At 35.6% G+C, this 22,862-nt stretch overlaps 1 protein-coding gene across 1 annotated transcript; it reads right to left on the reverse strand.

Annotated features, from left to right (window-relative positions):
• Window positions 1-9,621: 9,621 nt before the first annotated feature.
• LOC110451661 (YTH domain-containing family protein 2-like) lies at window positions 9,622-22,713 on the reverse strand. The gene is made up of 5 exons (XM_021499801.1): window positions 22,489-22,713; window positions 22,299-22,323; window positions 20,340-20,416; window positions 17,960-19,351; window positions 9,622-11,005 (listed from the first exon to the last, which is right to left on the reverse strand). The coding sequence occupies exons 1-5, from the start codon at window positions 22,507-22,509 to the stop codon at window positions 10,895-10,897; spliced, it is 1,626 nt and encodes a 541-aa protein (XP_021355476.1). The 5' UTR covers window positions 22,510-22,713; the 3' UTR covers window positions 9,622-10,894.
• Window positions 22,714-22,862: the final 149 nt, after the last annotated feature.

Raw genomic sequence — 22,862 nt, forward strand, 5'->3', positions numbered from 1 at the left:
TTTTTTAAATAGTCTTGAGCCCTTCATATTCATAGTTTTACATGTATATTTTTCAGTATTTAATTTATGAAGATATTTTTCAGCTGAAGTACAATTTATAGAATTTTGAAATTTATGTTATCTTGTCTTTTGAAGATAAAGTTGTATTTTGTACATTCACCTAACCCTCGTAAGCTAGTCATGCTATGTGATGGTATCTACATATGTTAATATAGAGTTCTTGTGGATTGTAATTTGAACGATTTAAATAGAGAAATTTCAATATAAGCATTACATTTCATTTTTGGTGCTCGAGTGGTGCAGTGGATAGTACACTCGCCTTCCACCAAGATGTTGAGGTTCAAGTCCCCGATTGAACGTGTTAAGGTTTTGGGTCACTTGCTCGACCACATAGGTTTTCTGTGGTGTCTGCCCATATAACAACCATCTGCAGGCTTCCATCCGGGCCAACTAGAGTGATTACTGTAAGTTTGAAAAACTTGTTTCATACTTGTTGTAAAATAAATAAAGTTTATACAATTTTGATAACTGATTTATATGATCTGAAAAATGAGTCATAAGTAACAATTCTTTTAGAAAACAATACAATTGTACCTACAATTATAGAAGCAAAAACTCCATAAAATTAAATGTGAATTTTTTAATAGGAGTTATGGAATTTACTATTGAATTGGAAATTTGGTCATTTGAAATGACAGTTCAAGATGTGCTCGGTAACATTTTTAATCTGGATGTTTTGATAAAAAGTGTTCAAACAAGACTAAAAGAGGTTTCATTATCAACAGTGTAGTATGTTAAAATGCACATACTTTTTAATTGACTGTTTCAATGTGCGACAATATCCTCCAGGAATATTTTTACGGATACGTTCCCTTACCTTGTACATGTAAATGTTTTTTAATTCGTGTCTTTGAAAATTAACAACGAAACTCTTGTTTTTTCACGAACAGACAGCAGATCGAGTTGCTACAGTGATGATGTAAGTCCTTTGATCATTGGTCGATTACCAAGCTATGTGATGTCCAGTGACCAACTGTATAATTTAGGTGTCAATTTTTTTATAAGAGTGAATATTTTCTGAAAGTATTTTTTCTGCATTTGAAAACTTTCCTTATCACATTTAAGACAATTTGCATAATTAAAAAGATTAAAGATTGCAAAAAATAGACAGCATAATGAAACAGATCTTTCGAGATATCCCATAATATTAGACTAAAGAATATTTTTCTATTGAGCACATGTAAATTACAGTTTTGTATAGATTGTCAGGCCATCTATGATAAATTGTGTATTTTTATATACTTGTGCCTATATATTGTGACAGCCCTAGCAAAATGACTTCTACGGTTCTTTTGTTTTTTGATTCTGACTATCAATTCTGAATGTATTAAGTTCAGCCATCAACATTAATTAAGTTTGATTAAATTATTACCTCAAGTCTTTTGACTCATCAGTTATATATAGTGGTAATTTCCAACTATGTATGAAAGAGAATTTTATGTTTCATGTTTGATACCTATTCCATCTTGGATTAAAGTTAGCAGCATGTTTGTGTTAATGAAATCATGTACTTTACCTGATCCTAACAACATATTTCGTTGTTTCATGACAAGTAAAAATTGAAATAATTTAGACATAAATTATTGTATTTGCAGGAGAATTCTTTTGTTATTAAGGTTTTTTGTTTAAATGAATGTTTAAATTGTCTTTTTATTCCATGACCTAAAAATCAATACTCTAATCAAAGCCATAAATCACAGGGTAAAATAAGTTTGAATTCTGACTTTCATTTCTTGAAAAACATTTTTGTGAATGTTCATTTATCTTCTCTAAATTATGGCCTAACAAGTTACAAGAGACCGATCAAGTGCTTAGATGTTGTTTTTGGCAAAAACTAATTCACCACTTGAATCATTTAAAAGTGCACAAGGGTTTAACTAACAATCACAATTATTATATTTGAAATTAAAAGGAATCATTCATCCCTTGACGACCTCCATTACGTTGCCAACTTACATCTAGAGTTACCTCCCTTCCACTATCGCGATGTATGACGTGTACGTTAGATTGTATAATTCAGAGTATAATATGACAATGTCATGTCAGCATTATAGATAAACCATATATTTACCAATGTATTCAACTAGAATTTGTCAATAAATTCTCCCACAAAGTAAAATGTAAAAAAAATAAATGTATTAAAAGTATATATGCATCCAAAATTTACCCACACACTTCATTTTCTAGTCTTTGTCAAAATAAAATGCTAATCTTTTTTACAATACAACACTGATATAGGTAAACGATATAGATTATTGTCGAAACAGGCTATTCTTTGTACAATTCAGCATTGATATAGGGATACAATATACGGTATAAAGATCCGTGACATTATATGATACTTGCAAGTTGCAGTATTATGATCTCATCACGTTTCTCAATACATTTGTTTTACATATGACATACTATAAAAGAAGTAAACATGTTCTCTTTAAGTAAAATATGAATACATTTCAAGGTCAGCATTGCATTCAATTAAATTTGTAATTAAAGAAATTTAAAGAGCATTGTATTTTAGTTTATATGATACAGTACATTTCACTTAATATCACGTATGTTAATGTCACTTTTCAGTTATTATCATGTTTTTTTGATGCACCGTTTTTCCTGCTATATAATCTATGCAATTCAATTCTTTTATTATCACCTGATTTTATGTCGATTTCTCTTAATATCACTTTATTTTGGCCAATTTCACCAAAAAATACAGGTAAATGGTGGTATTGATTCATGATAAATGCCCTGGGGACCTTCTGCCACACCCTGGACGCATTATGTAAACAATGCCTTGGCCTAACAGGGTATTTTTTACACCTGGCTGGCTGTCAAACAATAGGTTACACCTGGCTGACTGTTAAACAATAGGTTGACTTACATACTTGTTAACATGATATTCACCTGTGGTTGGGGGAGCTAGGACAGTCTAACATCTGTAAACTTTTCTAATGCCAAGTGTGATGTATTCTTTCAACTAATTATAACATGTGTACTATCTTCGATTACACACTTGCAGCAAATATCTAAGAAAATTAACCTATAAAAAGATGTTACTAGCGAAAGAACATTATATATATCAAGATATAGGTAAATATTTACCAATTCTCATGTTTACAATTGGATTTGATGCAGAATACCATCCAAACACTTGTATGCCTACATCACTACTGCAGTAAACAATCATAATTACAATCGTACTGATCGTCATTTTGCTAATAACTATATGAAATGTAACTGCATACTGAAATGAAATACAAATAATATATTTATTTCTATACTTATTTACTTATATCTATATTTCAACTAGGGTAAAGAACAGGGTTTGTTACAAAATATCAATCTTCTTCGTAGAGCCACATCACTTAGGCATTTGACTAAGTTCACTTCCAGTTTTGAGGGCTGAAAAACATCAGAAAATATGTATTCTGTTTATGTCATGTTTCTGTTAATATCATGTTTTCCTCGGACAAATGGGAAGTGATATTAAGAGAAATCTACTGTAATGTAATTTTATTAGTGCACTCATATATATAATTTGAAATTTTCATTTTTTCCCCACAGTTTATTGTCATTGACATGACATTTTATACAGTGAACAATGTATATTTAGAATAGTGTTTCTAAATTAAGTACAATGTATTGTTGATCCTTACATTCTATTTAATTTACAATTACATATTTATTGAAGTGCAGTGTATTGCTGATCATACCATTTTAGTGTATTTACAATATACATTGTAAATTTAGTACAGTGTATCAAATTAAAGGGTAATGAGATCCACCGTCCCCTAGTGGATGTTCAGTGAAGTTATGCGTACTCCGGATGATGGATTCCTAAATTCACAAACTCTAGATGATATTGTACATGTGGTAAACAACGACTTACAAACTCTAGAAAAATGGTCAAAAGATTGGCTAATGTCGTTCAATCCTAAGAAGACGGAAATTATGTTAGTATCCTTTTCAAATCTACCCTATCAACCTCTGTTTACGTTCAATAACATCCCTATTGAAATAACCGATCAACATAAGCACCTAGGTGTATTACTAAGTAGTGATGCCAAGTGGTCCAAACATATAGATGAAATTATCAAGAAAGTATCAAAATACACAGCAACACTTCGCAAATTGAAATTTATACTTAATAGGGATAACTTAGAGAAATTGTATTTAACATATATTAGACCAATATTAGAGTATGGCTGTGAGGTATGGGATAACTGTGGTGCTATCAATTCAAATAATCTTGAAAAACTACAACTAGATGCGGCCCGTATTGTCACAGGATTACCAATGTACACAAAAAACGAATTGTTATATGCAGAAATTGGGTGGCTACCATTGTCAAAACGAAGAGAAATCAGAAAACTGTCCCTCCTTTATACTATAAAACATGGCACTGCACCCTCATACTTATGTAATATCCTACCTCAAAATATTGGAGATCTGACTCATTATAATTTAAGAAATTCTCAGCAATTGCGGCAGCAACGGTATAGACTCCAAACTATGCGCAACTCTTTCTTTCCTTCAACTGTTGATCTTTGGAATAATTTAGACACAACCATAAGTAACTCCCAAACTCTGAACTCGTTCAAATCAAATATACATAAGTTGAATAATGTAATAACTAAATGTAATCCATGCTTTCTCAATTTTGGTCCGCGTAGGCTAAATATTCTTCATTGTAGATTAAGAAACAGGGCAAGTACTCTCAATTATGATCTTTTTAGGGCTAATCTTAATTTTTCAGCACAATGTGAATGTGGACACACGTGCGAGGACTCGTATCACTTCTTCTTCACATGCCCTAAATACCACATCCGACGCCTTTCCTTATTGCAGAATTTAGCATGGTATCCAGGAGATATGTCATTAGACCTAATTCTAAAGGGTGATATAGATTTAAATAATGAGGCAAACTCAAACATTGCAAGAATGGTGCAAGTCTATATCGACGGTACTGGCAGGTTTTGACATTTTGAGCACTCCCCCACCCCCCCTCTTATTTTATTCGTTTCTAATATCCTTTATACTTTGTGAAATAAATATAATATAATATAGTATGAATATCAATGTTAATATGTTTACATAATTTTGAATAATTGTGTATCTGATCTGGCTGGTATGGAGGAAGGGCTTTGAGAACACGGAACGGTTACGAGTGGATCTACAGAATACAGCTTTATGGAATGTGATGGACACAGTTTATGAAAGTGTTGATTGATGTTTTTCCAGCCAGTCAGATTACTGTTAACCAAATATTGTTTTAAACATTTACATGGGTTTGTATATTATATATATATTTAGGGGATGATCCTACCTATCTTTTACCCTTCTTCTTCTTGCTTTCCTTCTCTCACTGTTTCTACTATAGGATAAAGTTAATTCACTGCTGTCCATTATGTATTATACAACATGATGTATTAAGGAGAGGGCGTTACTAAGTTGGCAAAACTTGTGCTCAATCCTAATTGTCCTTATTTACGACAATAAAAATATGTTTAAACTAAACTAAATGGAATTCACTAGTCCGGCCATGAAAGTAATAGAAATTCAAAAGAACAGAAGAGCAGACAATCCCAAATGGGGAGCCTTGGCAAAGGCTCATTCATCCAGTTTACACGTTTCGGCCCACCTAGTGGCCGTCATCAGAACCATTCAGTAAACTGGATTAAATTTGCGGAGACACCCCATTTGGTGTTGTCTGGTCATCTCGTCTTTGATTGTATTATAAATTGTTGATCAATACATTTAGTTGATGTAGAAGTTTAGTGGAGTATTTTGATGACCATGACATGTATAGGTACAATTAAATTAAGTGCAATGTAGTGTAATGTTTTAATTAATTTATTATGTAAAATAAATTCAGTGAATTGTTGATCATTACAAAAAGTAGATTTAGTCCAGTGATTTTTTTTTTTTTTACCTGTTAGTTAATGTACAAAGTTAGTTAAAGAACACCATAAAATATCAAATTGTTGTATATGCAATCTGTTCTGATAACGAATTTAATAGTGCCTTATAATATCACATCTTTTTTATGCAATCTTTTTCTCGATAATGAAATATTCATTCCACATGAAATATTTCTATCGTCTACGAACTTAAATTTTCGATGCAATATATATATATTGATGTTTCTGTCTGATGCTAGTCTTCACAATCACACATAATGTCTCAAGTAAAATAACTCATTCACCCCTTGAGACACATTTTAACTCTTCCAATTCAAAGGTTGGAATAGTTCACTGAAATTTCAGGGTTGAATGTGTTAAGAAATGTTCTTTTTCACAGAATATCAGTTAGCCCATTGTCCCACAATGAAATAAGGCAGCACAATATGCATAATGCCCTCAATTATGATATCAAGTGTTGAAAATGACAGCATCGTAGGTGTTAAATAACGACTATTCCATGATTTATTGTATAAGGGGTTATGAGGCACTTGTGTTACGATATTACGGGTGGTTGGGTCTCTGAAAAAGTGTCTCCAACTCCTTCTCTACGATTAGTTCTGGAATTAGTTCTGGAACAGCCTAAGGAAATGTTGATACCATTTTGGTCAATTACCTCACCCCTGAAATTTCAGTTGAGTGAGGTTTTGTCTCACCTGGTTCTTGAATATTTTTTGGACTGCTGAAAAAATTGTGTATGCTAGATATTTAAGGATCTGTCTTACTGAGGACAATTAAAATACTCCAGAATTCCATTTTGATTTTTTGAACATGTATAGAGTAACTAGCTTCGCTTAATTCCATTTTGAGTCTGCAGCATGCCTAGACCAGGGTTCTGCCGTTTACCTGGTAGCTGCTCAGTTGGCTAGTTCAGAATTTGAATCCTGGTCCGACCCCTCAATATTTCAACACTTGGAACACTTGTTGCATCAGTTTTGTTTTTTGAATAGTCACTCAATGTATGGTTTTTCGTTTCATGTTTAATGAAAGATCTAGTCTTGCAGGATTTTTTTTTTCCAATGCACAATTACAGCTTTTGGCGGTGGTACAGGCTTCCTTAAGTTAATTGATGCTGTGTGCTTACCTTGGTTAAATAATGCGTGAAAACGAAAAAAATATATATACATTTCCCAAAACATTGAAGTTTTTCGGCGTTTTACTTTAATTGAAGTAATTCGGAAGTAAGTAACATGCAGTGATGTAAGTAATTTTCCCACATTCATGATGTATGAATTGATAAAAATTACTTAAATATTCAACACAAGATCTTTGCTATGGTTGGGGAAGTAATTTTTCTCTCATTCATACCACACAAATCTTATCAGAAATATTTTCCAGGCCGGTATACAATCGTATGTACCCTTGTCAATTGGGTGTACAGTTGGAAGGTTTCGTGTATGAGAATTCATTCAAACTTACGATTCATACATGTCCTTGATGTATTAATTTAACATGTTAATACTTTGCCTTAAAAATTAGTCACCCTGACAGTGTACTGTAGAATCGAGAATTTTGTTGGGAAAACTATTTTGTAGACATTTTTCTCTTTTTAATTAAACTTATCTCTTCAATTTTTATCACTTAAGTTATGAAAATATAAAAGTGTCTTAATTTACAATCCCACAATCACTATGTATAATGCATATAAATACCATATTCAATGTATTTGTATTTTCCCCCCAATGTCTCATTGTTTTTTTGAATATTTCATTTTCATAAATGATCATGTTTTCTGATTGAGGTACATCATCAGACATGCTATGTTCTGTGTTAGAACTACTCTAGGGAATTGTTTAGTTAACCCTAATTTTCATACCTTAACTTCCATCAAGGCTCAACCAAATGCACATATACTGCTACTCTCAATACAATGCCAACAATTTATACCAATTGAAATATTTCAAGGTCACTCTGTCCTTAATTTCTTCAACATTTGTTTCTGTGACAGAATAGCGAGGTTAGCTCAATTCACAAGCTGAAGTTTTGTATAATACAATATATCTTGCTTAAATACAGGTGCTAAATGTACCAGTGACCTATTAGCTAATACAATTGGTATATATGATTAAATTCAACTTCTTGTAAATTAGAACACTTTCTAATTAGTCAGAGTACAAATAGTGTTCGGAAAAGCAAATGCTGAACCACCTATATTCTTGTACAGTAGATTTCACTTAATATCACTAATATCATGTACATGTGTTAGCAGAACGCGACATAACGAGAAAACATGTTTTTCTGACCTTCTCAGCTGTCAAATCTATATGTGACCATGCATATGATATGGGTTGTCCTGGAATATTAGTCAATGATGAAATATTCCGTCTGTTTGACTTTAAGACTGGACCTCATTTTCTAGTTCAGTCAGAAATAAGGTTGTCTCTTTGTCTAAACAACTCCTCCATACAAGAATTANATATTTTCAAATTCTTATCCATTGATGACATGACAAGTATTGTATTCACTTAGTTTACATGCTGATTTCCACATCAAATCTAAACAATAAAATAAAGCTACCAGTACCTATGATATAACTCAGGTGACCGCTAAGGCCCTTGGGCCTCTTGTTAAAATATGGCATTAACAAAGCTCATTAAAATGTTATCATATAAAATTTATACTGCCTATTATAGTGTACATCAGTAATCACATTATATATTTTTGTTTGGAATTAAATTTTAAAATCATTTGGATTTGGATCCTGGCATATTTGTAAAAGCTACAAAGTACATGTGTAGGTTTTCACAGCCCCTACCTTTCATGCCTCTAGGTTTTGTGAATCTAGGCTGTTTTTTTCTTTTTTTCTAAATGTTAACGGTTAACATACAACGAATGTGAACAAAAATTGTGAATGCTGATGTGCATGTAATCATAAAATTAAAGAAGATTTTAATATAACAGATTTTTGTTATGCTTTTGAAAAAAAAAAAGTGCTAGTTAAATGCTTGTATTATCGTCTTGTTTGTATCAATATATTTCAATAAATTCTGATTGCATCATTATAATACATGTGTTGATCATTTTTCCTCGGATGATACAAATTATTACGGACAAATGTAAGTGAAATCCAATGTACCAGTGTAGAGCCAGTGCTGGAATAGAGCCTCACATTACCATTCTATTATCAGTTAGAGTAGAAAACTGAAGAAAATGAATTATCACTTAAAAGTTCTTTGTCATCTAATACCCAATGCTGATTTCACTCGCTTCTCGCTATCATGAGCGAGTTGCGAAGTGAAATCAGCTGTGGGTATCTGAATGTTTACTGATTGGTGCATCTTCAATCATATTGATTCTCTCTCTCAAAATTCCAATTTTAAAGTTTGATTTTCTGTGTATAGTTAATTAAAATCCCATTAAATTTATTGCTTTACAATCCCCCCCGACTCGAAAGCTATAAGATTGGTAATTAACCCTTTCACCCCTAGGTAACTTTAGTAGACTCTACCATACATTCATCTGGATGAGTCAATTATGGTTTACAGTGGTGAAAGGGTTAAGTATACATGTACAGCATTTGTTAGACTAAATAATTACACATGCCTGATCATTCCGTTGTACTTTTGACAAAACATGTTAACATATAAGAGAAAGACAAACAAATCCCTTACATTTGCACAGTATTTAGCAGTTTTAATAGGCAATCGGACGATTTCATTTCAGGAATACAGCCATGCGTCCTTATAACAACCACACAACAGTTGGAATAATTCATAAGAAAACTTAATGTTGAGATATTGATTATAAATGCATCCTTTTTCCTCTTGGAAATGGCACTCCAAGTCTTTAAAAGTTTTTTCTTCGGTTTTAAACGGAATATGCCCAGAGAACTGTCTCCCTTTGAACACAAGGATCCATAACCTCCATTGGATTTTTTTTTCTGTTCCCCACAATTTTATGATTTGTCTTGCAAGTGTTTTTTTATTGGGGAAAAAATGCACTGTATCGCGATGTCTCTTGTAAAATACTTGCCGTATTTTAAATAATCTTCCTTGAATTTGTTTCTCTCTTCTGTCTTTTATAACTTGTAAATTGTCCGAGAAAACAAAGACACACCTTTATTTAAAAAACTTGTCTATCCACAAAGAGGCATGGTCGAACAGGCATTTTAGCACAAAGATTTGTCAAATGGAAGTCTAATTTTTTTACCAAACACACCTTTCTTCAAACCTTTCAGGGAAAATGAAGTTTAATGCACTTGGCTACGTCTTCAGTACCTATCAAGTACGAAGAACAGTCTTCCCACCTTGGGTCAAATATATCACTCGTAGGTGCATATTCTTGTGGTCCATAATTCAAGAGTTCGTGTGTGTAGCAACTTATGAACTTATAGGAAAACATATCCATTCACTGCAGGTCCATTACATCCTTATACCGAACATCAGTAAGACTAGTACAATAATTTTAAAAAATCAAAAAGGATGATTCTTCAGTTAAAATCAAAGAAAATCAGAACGACCGACTAGTACTGCATAATTTGAATACTTCAGCACAAATTCACTATGATTCCACGTATATATGTGTAGGATGTTTTCACGACGCTTTGCTTCTTTTTCATGGCAACCTGTTGTAGATTTGATTTCCTAGATATGAGAATTTAAACGAAGATGTAAAACAATACAATCTTAATATAACAGAATATCAGTTTATAATAAAAAATTTAAAATGAAAGAATTTTTGTACGATTTTTTCCCCACAGTGCGTTACATCTGGATCATGACACCATATCACTACACTAGTAAAGATCCATGTGTTAAATAAACTGAAAATTTCCTCTCCACACTTGATATTTTATATATAACTTCAAGTTCCGTGGGGGCAGTCGCAGGCGAGGTCAGTGACCTTTTGACCCTGTAGAAGCGGGTCGTCCCGCGACACTTCTACTGTCGCTGCTGTGCAGGGCGTTGCTGTTGCTGCTGTTGTTGCTGCTGCTGCTGCTGCTGCTGTTGTTGTTGTTGCTGTGTTGGCGCCTGTTCCGCATCAGCCGGATCCTAAAAGCACAAAATGGTAAAATGGAATGTCAAATCATGAAAAACAACATTTAAGTCGAATATGAATCGCATCATTATCAACACTAATTAGTTATTCCAATTCTGGTTGAATTTCTTGGGAGTAGCTAGTGGGGAGGCAAATCAGATTTTACAGAGGACAGTCATTGAATTGACATCTACCTTAGGCCAGACAAAAACATCTACAGGTACGTGTTTCCTGTAACATGTTCGAAAATCATAGGGTAGATTCATTGTAGGTAGGTAACAAATTTTATATGGTTTATATAGTAGAGTGATATCGACTTAAACAGTGCTTCTTTGAAAACAACATAAAAAAGTTTAGGGTAGTAGCAAATATTTTTTGTTTGGCCTCACCTATTCTATGAAAAACACCCAGGCCTAGTCCACATATCATTGACTATGATTTCACACGTACTATCACTTTATCGACCTAACAATTTGACCCTTGGCCTATCCTACAAATACTGTAATACTTTTTTGACCCTCGTCTTTACCCACATGCAGTATTGGCTCATGTAAATACACAACCAATGGCCTAAGACATATACTTTAATGTAGGATGGGTTCCTATATTTCTCACAACATTCACAGAAAACTGTGTTCTTACTGGAGGCCGGGAGCCTTTTATGTATTGGTTCCCTAAACCAATGGCCTAAGACATATAATTTAATGTAGGATGGGTTCCTATATTTCTCACAACATTCACAGAAAACTGCGTTCTTACTGGAGGCCGGGAGCCTTTTATGTATTGGTTCCCTAAACCAATGGCCTAAGACATAATTTAAAGTAGGATGGGTTCCTATATTTCTCACAACATTCACAGAATACTGTGTGTTAATAATTACTGTATTACTAACTCCTCTAGCTATGTATGTATGTAGTCCTTCGAAAGGATCACTGAAACGCGGCAGTAGGGAGGATTAACTCACTCCAATATATAGTACTACAGATAAAATAATTGTAACACTCCCCCCCCCCCCAATACTGGAGGAAGCCAAACTAAAAGACATACAGTCTAGTTGTTTGCTGGGGCATATTATATATTATTGTCATCTGCAAGCCAACTGCATGATGTTGTATTGAATAACTCTTGGGATGGCCGCCAAGTCTGGTACAGTGGTATATTGAAATTAAGATTTTGTGGCCCGATACAGAGTCATGTGTATGCAATGGCCAATGGTGGGGTGTTTGGTAAGAGGTATTGAAATTGATGTTGTGCCCCAGAGCCTTATGCACTACTGTATATCTTTGATCTAATGGCCCCTTATGTGTTGTCTTAGTGAATTGGTCCCTTGTGTACTGTCTTAGTGAATTGGCCCCTTGTGTCTTGTCTTAGTGAATTGGCCCCTTTAATATGTACACGTCGGTCTTTGATGTATTGACCCCTTATGCATGTCTTAGTGAATTGACCCCTTGTGTACTGTCTAGGGAATTGGTCCCTTGTGTACTGTCTAAGTGAATTGGCCCCTTGTGTACTGTCTTAATGAATTGGCCCCTTGTGCACTGTCTAAGTGAATTGGTCCCTTGTGCACTGTCTAAGTGAATTGGTCCCTTGTGTACTGTCTTAATGAATTGGCCCCTTGTGTACTGTCTTAGTGAATTGGCCCCTTGTGTACTGTCTTAGTGAATTGGCTCCTTGTGCACTGTCTAAGTGAATTGGCCCCTATAGCTAGTGTACTGTCTTAGTGAATTGGCCCCTTGTGTACTGTCTTAGTGAATTGGTCCCTTGTGTACTGTCTTAGTGAATTGGCCCCTATAGCTAGTGTACTGTCTTAGTGAATTGGCCCCTTGTATACTGTCTTAGTGAATTGGCCCCTTGTGTTCTGTCTAAGTGAATTGGTCCCTTGTGTACTGTCTTAGTGAATTGGTCCCTTGTGTTCTGTCTGAGTGAATTGGCCCCTTGTGTACTGTCTTAGTGAATTGGCCCCTTGTGTACTGTCTTTGTGAATTGGTCCCTTGTGTTCTGTCTTAGTGAATTGGCCCCTTGTGTCCTGTCTTAGTGAATTGGCCCCTTGTATACTGTCTTCGTGAATTGGCCCCTTGTGTTCTGTCTTAGTGAATTGGCCCCTTGTGTCCTGTCTTAGTGAATTGGCCCCTTGTGTCCTGTCTTAGTGAATTGGCCCCTTGTGTCCTGTCTAAGTGAATTGGCCCCTTGTGTACTGTCTTAGTGAATTGGTCCCTTATGCACTGTTTTCTTGGTGTATCTTGTATTATTTTGCATTTATTTGCCAGACAAGCATGCCACTTCAGTCTGAGAATGTCGTTCATATATCATATGTCTTCACTCATCCTCAATATTCAGGAGTTACGCCCACTTTCACTCTCTACTGTGGAATATGTCATAGAAAAATTGAAGGCAAGAAGACAGCTGTTTGATTGGTCTCCGGTAAAATACCATGACCAACCACTAGGCTGATACCTGTCCTTTGAAGAGTACAAAGGAGGACACAAGCCTGTCAATTTTTATGGTTACCTGACCTGATATTCTTTTGATGTACATCAAAGGATCAAACTAGTCTTCTTGTCTCATCAACAACATGGCGCACTACACCGAGCCTTCAATTTTGCTATGACATAGTCCAGGGGTGCAGAGAGCGAAAGTGAGTGTAACCCCTGGATATGGAGGATGGTCTTCACTAGTCGCCTACATTATTTAAGGTGAAGGTCACTATGCCAGTCTGCTTCAGTACATACAACAGCGATGGGTGTATATATATATATAAAGACCTGATTCAGTATGTACAAGTAGGTGACAGAAAACCAACATATATATGTAGATAAGGCTAAAAGGTCACCTTTTGAAGAATAGGATATAGTTTAACCATTATGGTACACCGAGGTATTTTTTTTTACTAATATTCTAAGACCGCTAAAGATGGCTTCGAGCCAATGCAGGCAAGACATTCAAAAATCTCATGATATGTCTCCAGGGGTGAATGAGTTTAAGGAAGGATTAAGTAGGCTTATATCTGATGATGCTGGGCTAAAACAGAAATTAAAGTCCATATTGGCTTATATTCCAACCTTGTTTTGTTCTGGATTTTTTTTTATGTTTGCTTGTTGATCAACCCCCCCCCCCCCCAGGTCATTCAAATGAACACACTTGACAATCTAGCATCTGTGCAATCTAGCTATAGTGTACAATAGATTTTCAATATTGCTACAATAACTAACAAAACAAGTGTCTCTCTCAGCCTGATAGTGCAATATACAGTAGTGATGTAGAAGATCTAAACCAAACATTAGAAAAAAATTCAATCTCATGTCATAGTTTGAGGTTCATAGAACATTTGCACACTACTGTAGCTCTCCACCTCCAGCTCGGGAAGCTTTAAAATGGCCATATATATAATACTGTTGGTTTGATAAACGTAGACCTACAACTATCAACACCCTTAGATCTATACATGATATATACCATATATATGTACACTAGCAAATTTTTTTGAAGGCCCTTCACAGGGATAATCATGGGGCCGAGCCATTGATCACCCCTCAAAACTGAAATTGACCACTCTGCTCAATGTTCCATTTTTTTTTGTTGAAATTTTACATAGAATGGCCCCTCTTGATTTTGGTCTTGACTAAAACTGGCTGAAAATGGCCCACTGCTCTCAAATTCCAGGATTTCCCCTGCCTTCATCATGATCAAGAGCTAGCTATACTACATGACAAAAATCATTGTCTAGGGCATCATAGTCATAATTCTATATTAGTAGTGTAAAATTTTAAAACATAACGTAATATGACAGTAAATTGTGACCTTGAAAATTGGTAAACTTGAAATTCATTTGAACAAAAGAAAACTTGATGCTTTAAAAAAATAAAATCATTGTTGTCCAAAAGACTGATGGCACTGAAAGCTAGTTCAAATTCATAACTTTGGCGAATGTTGTTGTTCAGATTTTTAGTTTATATTTGTATACACTTGACCTCTCGGACTTGAAAGTAGTCACAGTCAATAATATATAGAACAAAATGTTGTACCTGAAACAAAGGTGACGGTGGGTTTTCATAAATAGGTCATATTTTAATTTCTTCTAATTATTTACTGCTCAATTTTACAAAGTCTTTTTTTTTATTACACTTATTCATTCAGAGCACAGCTATACAATAACCATCAGGTGGATGTGGCGGTGTAACATGCGAGCGTTAGGGCTAATATTTGTTAACTTTTTGAACATTAACAATATAAGATAAGTAGTTTTCTCAAAATCTGCCCACAGCAGTATACCATAACGTGTCTTACTAATTTACTAAAGTATACCTATTAAATTGTACATCCTGCAGATCTAAGTTTTAAAATATTTTTTTTACCTTCTGTTTTTCTTGGTCTCTTCTTCATGTTTAAGTGCAGACTAACTTCAAAGTATTAGACTAGCAGTATACTAACATCTCTGACCAAGGGTTTCAAGCGTTTGTCATGAAACAATGATCATGAAATTAAAGATGTTATTAAAATACAACTGATGTAGCTACCATTGTTGACCGTTTGCTCGAGAAATATTGAGTAGAACCAGTGTTCCTACTGAATTTTAGATTTGATGGTATATTTGATACATTTTAAAGATTTGTACCCCTACATTCATATTTTCTTACAAGGCAACTCTTGAAAACTGGGAGTACAACCAACTGTTTTGGAGTCAAAAAGGGTTTTTGGGAACAGACTGAACCAAATGGATGGCAGTGTTCAGTTGAGTCTGTACCAAATACTACCAAACACAACTTTATCACTCAAGCACTTAACAATATATGCATAGATACACGCTGTGCACATATGGCTTTATCTGGGAATATTATTCTTTAAAATGAAACTTTCATATTTATGCCAAATTCTCTATATTTGAACTTTACTCCTCAAAATTTCCTTCCTAATTGGTACATTTTCTTCCCAAAATGAAAAAAAATAAACCAGCCCCTTCATCAAAGGAAGAATTGTCCTGCTGTAGGTCACAATCACTGGTTCACTCTTTATTTTGGAATGTTAAAATCACTTTTTCTAAAATGTCTAAAAATTAGCTGGTAAAAAATGCCTTTCAGCCTTCTCTCAAGTTACAGAATACATTTGTAGCTTACAAAGTTTTTTCTTCTTCATTTGTTCAATTACAGAAACTTGATCTGTTTGGGAAAACAAAGAAAATTTTCTCTATGGGAGGATTCTTTGCTTGGGTTTGACATCTTTGCAACAGCCAGGGTCACAGGGTTCTCCCCAGATTTTTTTAAGCTGATGTTTCATTTTAACGTAGGTTCAAGACGGACATGCTCAATAATATCTTATTTAATTTGGGGGGTGGGGGTGTTAATATTATATGTTTAGATAGGTACTTTTATTTACCAACTTTTGATGAACTTTAAAGCCAAAGAATTAATAGTTCTTTTTGTATGACTATTCTAATAAAAATGCAATTTATAGAATGGTGTATAAGTTTTGTACATTGAATAATAGATAAGAGATTTGTTTCTTATCTTTATATTTGTATCCCTTAGTTTTATCTCCATTTAATATACTTCAAAGAAATATTTCAAAGCTGTTTATGTTACATAGGGGGGAAACACTTAAATGAAAAAAGAAAAAATATATATCACAGTTCCTATTATGGTAAGAGAAAATGTTTAAATGAAATGTACAGTGTATTTATTTCCTCTAAAACTGTTTTAAATACTGCTGTCAGTGAATTTGATCAGAGATTAAAAACAACCTTTTTTATTTGGGCCCTTCTTCCATAACAACAAATCCGGATTTTCATTCCGCTTTCCGGTCTGTACTCTACACATTCCAAGATGGCGACCATCACATGCTATTTCAGCTTAACCAAATGCAATCATATATGAGTAAATTAATTTATAATAGCTGTATTAAGTATTTGTTTTGTTTATCCTACAGTAGTTACTTCAATTAAGCACCTATTGACCACGTTTAAAGGATCTGGTGATATTGCTTAGGCTCCAGTGAGCACACTGGACACCTGTGGGCTTGTTGTCTGGTCCCCCTTCCCACTAATTACAGGCCCCCTGTGGTCATATTACACCTATCTTGCAACTGACCAGTGGGCCGGGGTTATTGCTGGACTTGGGTCAGCCTTGTGATTTAATCAATGTCAATTTCTTGTTTAAAAAGACCCCATTCAGTACAAATAACAAGGTGATACGGTTCATAGTCTAAGGTGATACAGGTCAATTAAGCTGATAGTAAATACGGAAGGGAGGATTTCAAACTGAAGCTGATACGGAGCCCTATCAGCTAAATGGCCTGGGGAGAACCATGGGTCATTTGAAAGCAGGTGTTTAAGGAGACAGCGGGAGACAGTGCCAGGAAGAGATAGTAAATAGGAGACAGGACCTCTTTGAAAGGGACAGTTATATCAGGGACAGCTCTAATTGGCCCCAAGAAACCTCACTGAATAGTATCTGTTGTCTATATAGATTGGTGACCAGTTTCACGAATGCTCCTTAACTAAGGAAAATCCTTTATTCATCTTTTTCCTTGAGAAAGCATTAAAATTTAAGATCAGAAGTTATCGTAAAATTCAGCAATATTTTTCTCAAGAAGTTTATCAGGAATGTTCATAAAACCGTAACCAGTATCAGGGTATGTGCAATAGCTATCTATATATATAGCTATTAATGTGAACTGTACATAGGTTATTATGTAAATCGGAGAACAAAAATAAATAAATTCATGTGTTAATTGACACAAACATAAATTGCAGAGAACCCCTCATGTATGGGGAAGTTATCCTGCATTCTTATCTACATTCATTGACCCACTTATTAAACAGCACTTGTATGCTCTGATTTTACTTCATATCGTACAACTAATATCTGGGTGTTATCATTTATGATTTTCAACCAACATTGAACCTCCATTTTCTCCTGTGTTCCTCATTATACCAATACATTTATTTGAACTGAAAGACAGGAATCTCAATTCACCTCTTCCTCTTGGCGTTTCTCGTAGTGACCAAAGTCATCAAAGATGGAAGTTGTGTGACGGTAGGAGTGAAGGAGCTTCAGCACCTGCTTCCCTTTCTCTGGGGGCACTTCCTGTGTATCACGAGAGTTCGTGACAGGCTTGTTTTCATTGTTCTCTAGACGAATGTGCCTAAGTTGGCTGTTGGGAACGTCCTTCACATATATCCATTTGACATCTAACTGACCTTTCCACTTGTCCTGGGCCCAAACCCCCGGACTGCGATTGTAGTCCAGTGTCGACATCATCTGGGCCATGCCACAGAAGTGTCCACTGCCATTGACACTATAAAAAAGGTAGATGGGTCCCTTGCTCTCACGTTCCTTGTATGCACTATCCAGTCTCTTATTTCCATGCTCCGTACTACACCAAATGCTATACTTGATAGAGCGGTGAATATCGTCCTCAGAGTAGCTCTTGATGACAAAGAACCTGGCTCCACGAGGGTTCATATTGAACTCCTTAGGGTTGTATTGGTTGGCAGAACGCAATTTTTCCAACACAGGGTGAGCAGTAGCCCCTTGTTGAGGGTTCGGAATTGTAGCTAGTCCAGAACTTCCAGCGCTTGACGATTGATTAGAGTGGCCTGAATTGGAACTAGAATTATACGAGTTCATGCCAGACCTTCGTGGCACGTTCCATGTTCGTCCCTGTCCATTGCCTTGCTTGTTTCCTCCATTGTTGCGAGTGTCCCATGTCCCAATGTCCATGTTTTGCTTGTTGTTGGGATTCATAGGGGCCCTGGGAATAGTCCGATGTTTCAGTTGGGGCTGGGGACGAGCAGGCTGACTGGCGATGGCAGCCCATGATGCCTTTTTGGGAGCTTGAGACGTCACAGGCACATGCTGAACGGGTCCTGCAGAAACTGGTACTCCACTCATGTCCCCTTGTATATGACCTTGGTCATTAACAGTCACACCGTGAGCATCCACTTGTTTATCACTGATATTCATGCCTTTGAGTCCCTGTTCCACTCCCGCCATGTTAGGATCACGTTCAAACTCACCACCGTTCATTGTGTAGGGATCTGCAGGAATCATGTTTTCAGTCCGGTAGTAATCATCAGGGTAGCCCCTAGCGTCCTTCCTAGCCTGTCCTGCAGCGTTACCCCAATAGTCACTTCCCGAATAATCAGTCCATCCGAATTGAGGGTAACCAAATCCTGCACTACTGAACATTCCATTGTAATCGTAACTTCCAATTGAGAACATTGTGGCATCACCTCCATTAGACCATGCTCCGCCCTCACTTAGTCCTTGTCCCAAATAAGGGAAAGACATAGAAGGATTATAATAACTTGGCATGAAAGTATCGGAAACTCCAGGGCTCGACATTGGTCCGGCACTGTATCCAGCCTGCAAAACAGAACCATTTATGAATATAAATTTGAAGATCATGAAGGAATATTTCATTAAAATCATCAGATATCCATACGAGTCATCAACCTCATTATTTCTTTATTCTATTTGGAATCCGAGTAGGATCTAATATATTGGACAACAGAGACATTTTACAGTCAACAAAATTTTAATAAAAGGTACAGCAATATAGTAATTATTGTTAACATCCCCAATATTATACAAATTAAGAATGTGGAGTTTGTTACAAGGATAAGCATCTTGCACAAGGACATATCTACATCCTCCAACAATCCACCCATTGACGTTACAGTCAGTAGATCCTGAATCTATTGTCATGGTTTATGCAACTTTATGCACAGCATTAGCCACAATACTGTATTCGCACCTCGAGAATATTAGTCTCATAATTTTTGGTATTTGATTTTCATTTTATTTACAATGGCATTATATTTATGAGGACAGGTGCTTAGGGAGACTGCTGAAAAGAGGAAGTAGATAGGAAAGAACGCAGACAAGAATATCTTGCAGACATCGGAACGAAGGTCCTGTTTGTTGGACTTTGTCCATTCAAAATGACAAGGATGACGAATTTCATTTTGCTCCTTCAACGAGCCTAGAAGCAGACGTTTATAGATATCTCTGTTAGAAGTAAATAAAAATTTATGATGTTTTCCAACTGAAATTTCAATTTTCAAAACAAAAGTTTTAAAAAATCCGAAATATTGCAATGGGGGTAGAAGATCAATTTTGGTCTCTTATGTTCTGTTGAAGCCCCCACCCCCCAAAAAAATCAGCAAGGGACCTTAGATTAGTCAGCTTTTATCATGCAGTGTGATACAGCAGGTCTATTCTTGGTTTCCTGAATGTCCCCTTAACAGAAGACGGGGAATACCCCCTCCACGGTTCTGCAGAGGGACTGGGGATACCTCATGATCAACTCGATACCAGTAAACGAATAGAGTTTTCACTGTTTACTAATTACCTGATGGGCAGCTGGCTGCTGGAGGTATGGGTCAAACTCTTCTTCCTTCACGGTTTCTTTAACAGCTCCATTCGCCACTACAATAAATATATAAAATGAATCCTTAAAATGTCCTGGTCTCTTTTCATAAATGACTGACCAATTAACTTACTTATTGGCATTACAGGTTTAACAAAAGCTGTTAAATAAAAAATTATAAACTGTATCAATTTTACAGAAAATATGAATAAGTTATTCCAACTTATAGTATTTAAAAAAGTTATTCTAAATCAGTATTTAAAAAAGTTATTCTTAACCAATCACTCTTGTTGGCCCAGATGGTACTCCAACAATGTTAGAGGTTTTACACGGCGAAAAACTTTTGACAGGCGCCGCTTTACCTCTAACTGCCCATAGCTGATTTTCCCGATGCTGACGATCACATTTTCAAAGTTCGGATTAAGAAAGAGTATATCTTGTTTACATAAATTTAAATGGTCAAAAGGGTCCAATAAATATTCCTTTCCATAAATCCATGATTATATGAGAAAAATTTCGTGTCAAAGACAATGACAATGAGTTTTTCCTCATTCGAAGCGAAGCAGACAGCATTTGCCATGATTTTTCCGGTTAATACAAAAATGGATTACACGTAATGTTTCACAAGCGGAATACAAACAAACTCCTATCAATTCGTTCCGTTTGAAATTCCCCCTGCTATTTTGTATTAATCCAGAAGCCATGTTTTAAATGTAGGTCAGAGATGTGCTACAATGACATGGACATGTATTTTGAGTGTTCTATTCCGTGATATACTATATATTTGTGTCTGTGACATACATAGACATCGTTGTCATGAACTGTTAACCACTTAGTGAGTTTTTCAAGCCGATTTTGTTCCGCCCGGATTACGGGCGGAAACTGCATCAAAGAATTAGTGCTTCGGAAATGAGAGGTCGCAGTTGGCAAAATCAAAAGGCCGACCAGCGGCCTCTCATGTTATGGGAGTAGCCCAGATGGAAGCTTTAGTTTAAATGCACAGGGGGTCTTTAAAATATGCAGGTCCAGTACACTCTGTTGATTGAGCTATATAGCTATTAAGACCTGTATATAGCTATATTCACCTATAAATTATAGCTGTATTGAGCTATATTTTCTCAGATTTCAATTTTGTTTGTTTAAGTTAAAGCAAAGTCGTGTAAAACAATCAGTTAGATGTTTATTTTCATTTTTCATAATTGTGAAATTTCCATTTTTTTTACATCATTTTTCAAAAAGAACATTTATATCTAATGTCTTTTGTTATCAACCTTGTGATAAAATCTTCTTTTAAAAGCGACTTTGTACGTTTTCCTTAAAAAATAAAATCACATGAAGCTGAAAAGACCTATTATATACAGTAGCTAGGTCTTCACAGCTATATAGCTCAACCAGCAGAGTGTACTGGATCTGATATGGGAGGAAACCTTGATAACCCCACATGCTGTACAATCACGGTTTTTGGGTCCCGTAGTTTTTTTCCAATTATACATGTTATGCGTAGTGAGTTCATTTATTTGCTCACTTGTACTGGCAAACACAACGAAAGTAAAACCATTTTTTCTGAATCATGCAATTTTGAAGAATTGAAAAAGATCAACATTTTGAAAAACCATATCCTGACCTAATATAAATACTCTCTTTAATATTCAATTTGAATTCATCCCAAAAGATCTAATGAGTCATAGTAACACCCCTTTCCTGGAATACACAAGCAAGATTTTGAAGGAAACCAAAACGCAATACACAACATATGGGAGGGTGTTTACACTTTCCACTTGGACCAAACGTTGCCAGGAAAGATAAGCATGAAAATATTTGACACGTGTGCATTAAGTGTGCAAAGTTGCTGAATGGGCTCGGGCCAAGACCTGTTGATCAATGATTCAGTACACGAGGCACTTGCTACACTGGGTCATTCGCGTTCACCAAGTTATTTACCTTGGTTTGGCTGTCCTTTTGTCCTCTGTTAGTCAGCATTGTACATGAAAATAAACAAAACGGATAACATTTAGATTACAGCAATCAACATAACACAGAATAAATAATACAAGGAAATCGGACAAACAATTTGCATGCGACCATCTTGAATACGTAGGAAATGGCGCATGGCTTTCGTGGCTTTCCCCACCTGATCAATGCTAGCCGACATCACACTAATTCTGTCCTCCTAGATGTCTCTCACAATGAAACAATAAGTCTATTTAAGTCTTAAAAGTTTGAGGTTTCACAATATTTTTCACTCCACTATATCCAGTCCTGTTGTACACGTAAATTCCAACGAAATTCCCCGAAAAAATGCTTCCTTTCCCACAACAATGGCGGCGGCTATACATGTGCCTCGTTCCCGCGTCCATTCACGTGACATATGTGCTGACGTCACATCGCGGATAAGGCAGGTGAGTTCAATATGGACTGGAGGCCATAAGGTGTGTGTAAACAAATTTGAGGAAAATGTCACAGGAATCCTAAATGCTGGCTTCGTGAAACAGACAAAAGTCATAT

This window comes from Mizuhopecten yessoensis, unplaced genomic scaffold, assembly GCF_002113885.1.
Source record: "Mizuhopecten yessoensis strain PY_sf001 unplaced genomic scaffold, ASM211388v2 scaffold6163, whole genome shotgun sequence".
NCBI classification, from domain to species: Eukaryota; Metazoa; Mollusca; class Bivalvia; order Pectinida; family Pectinidae; genus Mizuhopecten; species Mizuhopecten yessoensis.